Raw genomic sequence first — 10,000 nt, forward strand, 5'->3', positions numbered from 1 at the left:
TCTCTCTCTCTCCCCATATTCCTCTAGGAGTTGACCAGTTTGATGCCTCTCTCTCTCTCCCCATATTCCTCTAGGAGTTGACCAGTTTGATGCTTCTCTCTCTCTCTCCCCATATTCCTCTAGGAGTTGACCAGTTTGATCTTCTCTCTCTCTCTCCCCATATTCCTCTAGTTTGAGTTGACCAGTTGACCAGTTTGATGCTTCTTCTCTCTCTCCCCATATTCCTCTAGGAGTTGACCAGTTTGATGCTTCTCCCTCTCTCTCTCCCCATATTCCTCTAGGAGTTGACCAGTTTGATGCTTCTCTCTCTCTCTCCCCATATTCCTCTAGGAGTTGACCAGTTTGATGCTTCTTCTCCCTCTCTCCCATATTCCTCTAGGAGTTGACCAGTTTGATGCTTCTCTCTCTCTCCCCATATTCCTCTAGGAGTTGACCAGTTTGATGCTTCTCTCTCTCTCTCCCCATATTCCTCTAGGAGTTGACCAGTTTGATGCTTCTCTCTCTCTCCCCATATTCCTCTAGGAGTTGACCAGTTTGATGCTTCTCTCTCTCTCCCCATATTCCTCTAGGAGTTGACCAGTTTGATGCTTCTCTCTCTCTCCCCATATTCCTCTAGGAGTTGACCAGTTTGATGCTTCTCTCTCTCTCTCCCCATATTCCTCTAGGAGTTGACCAGTTTGATGCTTCTCTCTCTCTCCCCATATTCCTCTAGGAGTTGACCAGTTTGATGCTTCTCTTCTCCCCATATTCTAGGAGTTGACCAGTTTGATCTCCCCATATTCCTCTAGGAGTTGACCAGTTTGATGCTTCTCTCTCTCTCCCCATATTCCTCTAGGAGTTGACCAGTTTGATGCTTCTCTCTCTCTCTCCCCATATTCCTCTAGGAGTTGACCAGTTTGATGCTTCTCTCTCTCCCCATATTCCTCTAGGAGTTGACCAGTTTGATGCTTCTCTCTCTCTCCCCATATTCCTCTAGGAGTTGACCAGTTTGATGCTTCTCTCTCTCTCTCCCCATATTCCTCTAGGAGTTGACCAGTTTGATGCTTCTCTCTCTCCCCCCATATTCCTCTAGGAGTTGACCAGTTTGATGCTTCTCTCTCTCTCTCCCCATATTCCTCTAGGAGTTGACCAGTTTGATGCTTCTCTCTCTCTCCCCATATTCCTCTAGGAGTTGACCAGTTTGATGCTTCTCTCTCTCTCTCCCCATATTCCTCTAGGAGTTGACCAGTTTGATGCTTCTCTCTCTCTCCCCATATTCCTCTAGGAGTTGACCAGTTTGATGCTTCTCTCTCTCTCCCCATATTCCTCTAGGAGTTGACCAGTTTGATGCTTCTTCTCTCCCATATTCCTCTAGGAGTTGACCAGTTTGATGCTTTTCTCTCTCTCCCCATATTCCTCTAGGAGTTGACCAGTTTGATGCCTCTCTCTCTCTCCCCATATTCCTCTAGGAGTTGACCAGTTTGATGCTTCTCTCTCTCTCTCTCCATATTCCTCTAGGAGTTGACCAGTTTGATGCTTCTCTCTCTCTCTCCCCATATTCATTTAGGAGTTGACCAGTTTGATGCTTCTCCCTCTCTCTCTCCATATTCCTCTAGGAGTTGACCAGTTTGATGCTTCTCTCTCTCTCTCTCCATATTCCTCTAGGAGTTGACCAGTTTGATGCTTCTCTCTCTCTCTCCCCATATTCCTCTAGGAGTTGACCAGTTTGATGCTTCTCCTCTCCATATTCCTCTAGGAGTTGACCAGTTTGATGCTTCTCTCTCTCTCTCCCCATATTCCTCTAGGAGTTGACCAGTTTGATGCTTCTCCCTCTCTCTCCCCATATTCCTCTAGGAGTTGACCAGTTTGATGCTTCTCTCTCTCCCCATATTCCTCTAGGAGTTGACCAGTTTGATGCTTCTCTCTCTCTCCCCATATTCCTCTAGGAGTTGACCAGTTTGATGCTTCTCTCTCTCTCCCCATATTCCTCTAGGAGTTGACCAGTTTGATGCTTCTCTCTCTCTCCCCATATTCCTCTAGGAGTTGACCAGTTTGATTCCTTGACCAGTTTGATCTTCTCTCCTCTCCCCATATTCCTCTTGGAGTTGACCAGTTTGATGCTTCTCTCTCCCCATATTCCTCTAGGAGTTGACCAGTTTGATGCTTCTCTCTCTCTCTCCCCATATTCCTCTAGGAGTTGACCAGTTTGATGCTTCTCTCTCTCTCTCCCCATATTCCTCTAGGAGTTGACCAGTTTGATGCTTCTCTCTCTCTCCCCATATTCCTCTAGGAGTTGACCAGTTTGATGCTTCTCTCTCTCTCCCCATATTCCTCTAGGAGTTGACCAGTTTGATGCTTCTCTCTCTCTCCCCCATATTCCTCTAGGAGTTGACCAGTTTGATGCTTCTCTCTCTCTCTCCCCATATTCCTCTAGGAGTTGACCAGTTTGATGCTTCTCTCTCCCCATATTCCTCTTGGAGTTGACCAGTTTGATGCTTCTCTCTCTCTCTCCCCATATTCCTCTAGGAGTTGACCAGTTTGATGCTTCTCTCTCTCTCTCCCCATATTCCTCTAGGAGTTGACCAGTTTGATGCTTCTCTCTCTCTCCCCATATTCCTCTAGGAGTTGACCAGTTTGATGCTTCTCTCTCTCTCTCCCCATATTCCTCTAGGAGTTGACCAGTTTGATGCTTCTCTCTCTCTCTCCCCATATTCCTCTAGGAGTTGACCAGTTTGATGCTTCTCTCTCTCTCTCCCCATATTCCTCTAGGAGTTGACCAGTTTGATGCTTCTCCCTCTCTCTCCCCATATTCCTCTAGGAGTTGACCAGTTTGATGCTTCTCTCTCTCTCCCCATATTCCTCTAGGAGTTGACCAGTTTGATGCTTCTCTCTCTCTCTCCCCATATTCCTCTAGGAGTTGACCAGTTTGATGCTTCTCCCTCTCTCTCCCCATATTCCTCTAGGAGTTGACCAGTTTGATGCTTCTCTCCCCATATTCCTCTAGGAGTTGACCAGTTTGATGCTTCTCTCTTTCTCCCCATATTCCTCTAGGAGTTGGCCAGTTCTCCCCATATTCCTCTAGGAGTTGACCAGTGTGATGCTTCTCTCTCTCTCCCCATATTCCTCTAGGAGTTGACCAGTTTGATGCTTCTCTCTCTCCCCATATTCCTCTAGGAGTTGACCAGTTTGATGCTTCTCTCTCTCTCCATATTCCTCTAGGAGTTGACCAGTGCCCTCCTCCATGTGAAGCTGCATATGTTTGTCCAGTCCTTCACCCTGGTCTTCTTCCCTGTTGCCATGTGGCTCTGTATCAAACTACTGGCTCTTACCTCAATCAACACTTGGCTACTCCGAGGGTGAGTATATATATACACACACACACACAGAGTTTCTCTGTATCTATCTTTAAACCATTGGCTGCTCTGAGGGGGAGGAGCTTTGTGTGTGGGGGCGGGACCATCGGATGTTCCTAACACACAACTACATACTGTATTGGGAGGGGCTAGAGAGGATGTTTGTGTGGTCCTTCTGTAGCTCAGTTGGTAGAGCATGGCGCTTGTAACGCCAGGGTAGTGGGTTCGATCCCGGGACCACCCATACGTAGAATGTATGCACACATGACTGTAAGTCGCTTTGGATAAAAGCGTCTGCTAAATGGCATACATTAGGAGGGGCTAGAGAGGGAGGGGAGGAGCTTTGTGTGTGGGGGCGGGACCATCGGATGTTCCTAACACACAACTACATACTGTATTGGGAGGGGGAGGGGCTAGAGAGAGGGGGGGAGGAGCTTTGTGTGTGTGGAGGGCGGGACTATCGGATGTTCCTAACACACAACTACATACTGTATTGGGAGGGGAGGGGCTAGAGAGAAGGGGGAGGAGCTTTGTGTGTGTGTGGAGGGGCGGGACTATCGGATGTTCCTAACACACAACTACATACTGTATTGGGAGGGGCTAGAGAGAGGAGGAGGGGAGGAGCTTTGTGTGTGGGGGGCGGGACCATCGGATGTTCTAACACACAACTACATACTGTATTGGGAGGGGGAGGGGCTAGAGAGAGGAGGAGGGGGGAGGAGCTTTGTGTGTGGGGGCGGGACCATCGGATGTTCCTAACACACAACTACATACTGTATTGGGAGGGGCTAGAGAGAGGAGGAGGGGGGGGAGGAGTGAAAGAGTCCTTTCTTCAGCCAGTGGTTCTACCTTGCGGTTGCCGTGGGTGACGTGACCTTGACAAAGACCCTGTTGTGTGTGTGTGTGTGTGTGTGTGTCTGCGTGCGTCGTCTAGGTTACAGACGGTGGGATGTATGCCTCCTCCAGTCTCCTCTGCTGTCATACTCACCAAAGCTGTGGGGGGGAACGAGGTATTTACAATGTTTTTATTTTTTATTTAACTAGGCAAGTCGGTTAAGAACAAATTCTTATTTACAATGACGGTGCCTATACCGGCGTACGTACAGGAATGACACTCTATGTCCCTGTTAGTACACGACTACCTGGACATTATGGACTAGCTGGACATTATGGACTAGCTGGACATTATGGACTAGCTGGACATTATGGACTAGCTGGACATTATGGACTAGCTGGACATTATGGACTAGCTGGACATTATGGACTAGCTGGACATTATGGACTAGCTGGACATTATGGACTAGCTGGACATTATGGACTAGCTGGACATTATGGACTAGCTGGACATTATGGACTAGCTGGACATTATGGACGTTCTGTTAGTACACGACTAGCTGGACATTATGGACGTTCGTGTCCCTTTTAGTACACGACTAGCTGGACATTATGGACGTTCTGTTAGTACACGACTAGCTGGACATTATGGACGTTCTTTTAGTACACGACTAGCTGGACATTATGGACGTTCGTGTCCCTTTTAGTACACGACTAGCTGGACATTATGGACGTTCTGTTAGTACACGACTAGCTGGACATTATGGACGTTCGTGTCCCTTTTAGTACACGACTAGCTGGACATTATGGACGTTCTGTTAGTACACGACTAGCTGGACATTATGGACGTTCTGTTTCCCTGTTAGTACACGACTAGCTGGACATTATGGACGTTCGTGTCCCTTTTAGTACACGACTAGCTGGACATTATGGACGTTCGTGTCCCTTTTAGTACACGACTAGCTGGACATTATGGACGTTCTGTTTCCCTGTTAGTACACGACTAGCTGGACATTATGGACGTTCTGTTAGTACACGACTAGCTGGACATTATGGACGTTCGTGTCCCTGTTAGTACACGACTAGCTGGACATTATGGACGTTCTGTTAGTACACGACTAGCTGGACATTATGGACGTTCTGTTAGTACACGACTAGCTGGACATTATGGACGTTCTGTTAGTACACGACTAGCTGGACATTATGGACGTTCTGTTAGTACACGACTAGCTGGACATTATGGACGTTCTGTTAGTACACGACTAGCTGGACATTATGGACGTTCGTGTCCCTTTTAGTACACGACTAGCTGGACATTATGGACGTTCGTGTCCCTTTTAGTACACGACTAGCTGGACATTATGGACGTTCTGTTAGTACACGACTAGCTGGACATTATGGACGTTCTGTTAGTACACGACTAGCTGGACATTATGGACGTTCTGTTAGTACACGACTAGCTGGACATTATGGACGTTCTGTTAGTACACGACTAGCTGGACATTATGGACGTTCTGTTAGTACACGACTAGCTGGACATTATGGACGTTCTGTTAGTACACGACTAGCTGGACATTATGGACGTTCGTGTCCCTTTTAGTACACGACTAGCTGGACATTATGGACGTTTGTGTCCCTTTTAGTACACGACTAGCTGGACATTATGGACGTTTGTGTCCCTTTTAGTACACGACTAGCTGGACATTATGGACGTTCGTGTCCCTTTTAGTACACGACTAGCTGGACATTATGGACGTTCGTGTCCCTTTTAGTACACGACTAGCTGGACATTATGGACGTTCTGTTAGTACACGACTAGCTGGACATTATGGACGTTCGTGTCCCTTTTAGTACACGACTAGCTGGACATTATGGACGTTCTGTTAGTACACGACAAGCTGGACATTATGGACGTTCTGTTAGTACACGACTAGCTGGACATTATGGACGTTCTGTTAGTACACGACTAGCTGGACATTATGGACGTTCTGTTAGTACACGACTAGCTGGACATTATGGACGTTCTGTTAGTACACGACTAGCTGGACATTATGGACGTTCTGTTAGTACACGACTAGCTGGACATTATGGACGTTCGTGTCCCTTTTAGTACACGACTAGCTGGACATTATGGACGTTCTGTTTCCCTGTTAGTACACGACTAGCTGGACATTATGGACGTTCGTGTCCCTGTTAGTACACGACTAGCTGGACATTATGGACTTTCTGTTAGTACACGACTAGCTGGACATAATGGACGTTCGTGTCCCTTTTAGTACACGACTAGCTGGACATTATGGACGTTCTTTTAGTACACGACTAGCTGGACTTTATGGACTTTCTTTTAGTACACGACTAGCTGGACATTATGGACGTTCTGTTAGTACACGACTAGCTGGACATTATGGCGTTCTGTTAGTACACGACTAGCTGGACATTATGGGCGTTCTGTTAGTACACGACAAGCTGGACATTATGGACGTTCTGTTAGTACGACTAGCTGGACATTATGGACGTTCTGTTAGTACACGACCAGCTGGACATTATGGACGTTCTGTTAGTACCACGACCAGCTGGACATTATGGGCGTTCTGTTAGTACCACGACCAGCTGGACATTATGGACGTTCTGTTAGTACACGACTAGCTGGACATTATGGACGTTCTGTTAGTACACGACTAGCTGGACATTATGGACGTTCTGTTAGTACACGACTAGCTGGACATTATGGACGTTCTGTTAGTACACGACTAGCTGGACATTATGGACGTTCTGTTAGTACACGACTAGCTGGACATTATGGACGTTCTGTTAGTACACGACTAGCTGGACATTATGGACGTTCTGTTAGTACACGACTAGCTGGACATTATGGACGTTCTGTTAGTACACGACTAGCTGGACATTATGGACGTTCTGTTAGTACACGACTAGCTGGACATTATGGACGTTCTGTTAGTACACGACTAGCTGGACATTATGGACGTTCTGTTAGTACACGACTAGCTGGACATTATGGACGTTCTGTTAGTACACGACTAGCTGGACATTATGGACGTTCTGTTAGTACACGACTAGCTGGACATTATGGACGTTCGTGTCCCTTTTAGTACACGACTAGCTGGACATTATGGACGTTCTGTTAGTACACGACTAGCTGGACATTATGGACGTTCTGTTAGTACACGACTAGCTGGACATTATGGACGTTCTGTTAGTACACGACTAGCTGGACATTATGGACGTTCTGTTAATACACGACTAGCTGGACAGATCCCTGGACATTACCGTGTGTTGGTTCCGTTTTAATAAACGGGGATTCTCTTCCCTCAGGCTGCCGCCATCTTTAACTCCGCCTTCGGAAGCTTCCTGGTAAGACTGAATTGTGTCTCTTTACCTCTACCATGGAGCTGTGTGTGTGTGTGTGTGTGTGTGTGTGTGTGTGTGTGTGTGAGCGTGTGAACAGTATTGAGCCTGTCTGACATCCCTATTCTCTGTCTACAGGGAATAATAGTGACACCACTGCTACTGTTACTGTTTGTAAGTATTTTCTACACGACACAAAGTTTTCTATATAACCCCTTGACCTTTCTTTGGCACCTTTTTTGTTGTGTTTAGGATTAAAATTCATTTAAATTGCCATTGTTTTGGTCAACGATCTTAACAAAATACTCCATGTCAAAGTGGGAGAAAAAAAATAAAACACTAATCTTCATTTGGATAATTATTCAACCCCCTGAGTCAATATATTTTAGAATCACCTTTCTGGGTAAGTCTCAAGTCTTGCCATAGATTTTCAAGGTGATTTCTAAGGCCAAACTGTAACTAGGCCACTCAGGAACATTCACTGTCATCTTGGTAAGCAACTCCAGTGTATATTTGGCCCTGTGTTTTAGGTTATTGTCCTCCTGAAAGGTGATTTCATCTCCCAGTGTCTGTTGGAAAGCAGACTGAACCAGGTTAATGTCCTGCTGAAAGGTGAATTCATCTCCCAGTGTCTGTTGGAAAGCAGACTGAACCAGGTTTTCCTCTAGGATTTAACCTCTGCTTAGCTTTATTCCATTTATTTTTATCCTGGAAAAACTCCCTAGTCCTTGTCGATGACAAGTATACCCATAACATGATGCAGCCACCACTATACTTGAATATATCAAGAGTGGTACTCAGTGATGTATTGGATTTGCCCCAAACATGACACTTTGTATTCAGGACATAAAGTATTACTTTAGTGCCTTATTGCAAACAGGATGCATGTTTTGGAATTTTATTCTGTACAGGCTTCCTTTTCACTCTGTCATTAAATAATTTAGGTTAATATTGTGGTGTAACTACAATGTTGTTGATCCATCCTCAGTTTTCTCCTGTCACAGCCATTAAACCCTGTAACTGTTTTAAAGTCACCATTGACCTCATGGTGAAATCCCTGAGAGGTTTCCTTCCTCTTCGGCAACTGAGTTAGGAAGGACACCTGTATCTTTGTAGTGACTGGGTGTATTGATACATCATCCAAAGTGTAATTAATAACTTCACCGTGTTCAAAGGGATATTTAATGTCTGCTATCTACCAATAGGGGTCATTCTTCGCGAGGCTGTGGAAAACCTCCCTGGTCTTTGTGGATGAATCTGTGTTTGAAATGAACTGCTCAACTGAGGGACCTTACAGATAATTGTATGTGTGGGGTACAGAGATGAGGGACCTTACAGATAATTGTATGTGTGGGGTACAGAGATGAGGGACCTTACAGATAATTGTATGTGTGGGGTACAGAGATGAGGGATCTTCCAGATAATTGTATGTGTGGGGTACAGAGATGAGGGACCTTACAGATAATTGTATGTGTGGGGTACAGAGATGAGGGACCTTACAGATAATTGTATGTGTGGGGTACAGAGATGAGGATGTCATTAATAATCATGTTAAACACCATTATTGAACACAGTGAGTCCATGCAACTTATTATGTGACTTGTTGAGCACATTTTTACTCCAGAACTTATTTTAGGTTTGTCAAAACAAAAGTGATTGAATACTGATTGACTCAAGACATTTCAGATTTTCATTTTGTTTTCATTTCTAACAAATGAATTTAACAAAATTCAACTTTGACATTATGGGGTATTGTGTGTAGTAGATCAGTGACACGATCTCAATTTAATCTATTTTTTAAATTCAGTCTGTAACGCAATAAAATGTGGGAAGAGTCAATGGGGCTTTCTGAATTATTATCTTAAATGAATTAAATGGAACTTTCTTTGTCACATGCGCCAAATACAAATACAAATCAAATGTATTGATAATAAAATAAAATATTGGTAATAACTTGGCTATATAGTATACACACTGGGTACCAAATCAAATGTATTTATAAAGCCCTTCGTACATCAGCTGATATCTCAAAGTGCTGTGCAGAAACCCAGACCTAAAACCCCAAACAGCAAGCAATGCAGGTGTAGAAGCACGGTGGCTAGGTGGCTAAAAACTCCCTAGAAAGGCCAAAACCTAGGAAGAAACCAAGAGAGGAACCAGGCTATGATGGGTGGCTAGGAGAAACCAAGAGGAACCAGGCTATGATGGGTGGCTAGGAGAAACTCCCTAGAAAGGCCAAAACCTAGGAAGAAACCTAGAGAGGAACCAGGCTCTGAGGGGTGCCTAGGAAAAACTCCCTAGAAAGGCCAGAACCTAGGAAGAAACCTAGAGAGGAACCAGGCTCTGAGGGGTGGCTAGGAAAAACTCCCTAGAAAGGCCAAAACCTAGGAAGAAACCTAGAGAGGAACCAGGCTCTGAGGGGTGGCTAGGAAAAACTCCCTAGAAAGGCCAAAACCTAGGAAGAAACC

At 45.2% G+C, this 10,000-nt stretch overlaps 1 protein-coding gene across 3 annotated transcripts in view; it reads left to right on the top strand.

Annotated features, from left to right (window-relative positions):
• Positions 1–10,000, top strand: part of slc10a7 (solute carrier family 10 member 7) — a 41,746-nt gene that overhangs the window by 11,521 nt on the left and 20,225 nt on the right. For 2 of the 3 annotated variants that reach the window (XM_052498028.1, XM_052498027.1), the window contains exons 3-6: positions 3,199–3,335; positions 4,267–4,342; positions 7,500–7,538; positions 7,671–7,706. In XM_052498028.1, coding sequence (XP_052353988.1) covers positions 3,199–3,335; positions 4,267–4,342; positions 7,500–7,538; positions 7,671–7,706 — 288 coding nt within the window. Of the gene's footprint in view, positions 1–3,198; positions 3,336–4,266; positions 4,343–7,499; positions 7,539–7,670; positions 7,707–8,062; positions 9,102–10,000 lie in introns of those variants that run through there. The other variant, XM_052498029.1, reaches the window with a different exon arrangement.

Source organism: Oncorhynchus keta, chromosome 35, assembly GCF_023373465.1.
Source record: "Oncorhynchus keta strain PuntledgeMale-10-30-2019 chromosome 35, Oket_V2, whole genome shotgun sequence".
NCBI lineage: Eukaryota > Metazoa > Chordata > Actinopteri > Salmoniformes > Salmonidae > Oncorhynchus > Oncorhynchus keta.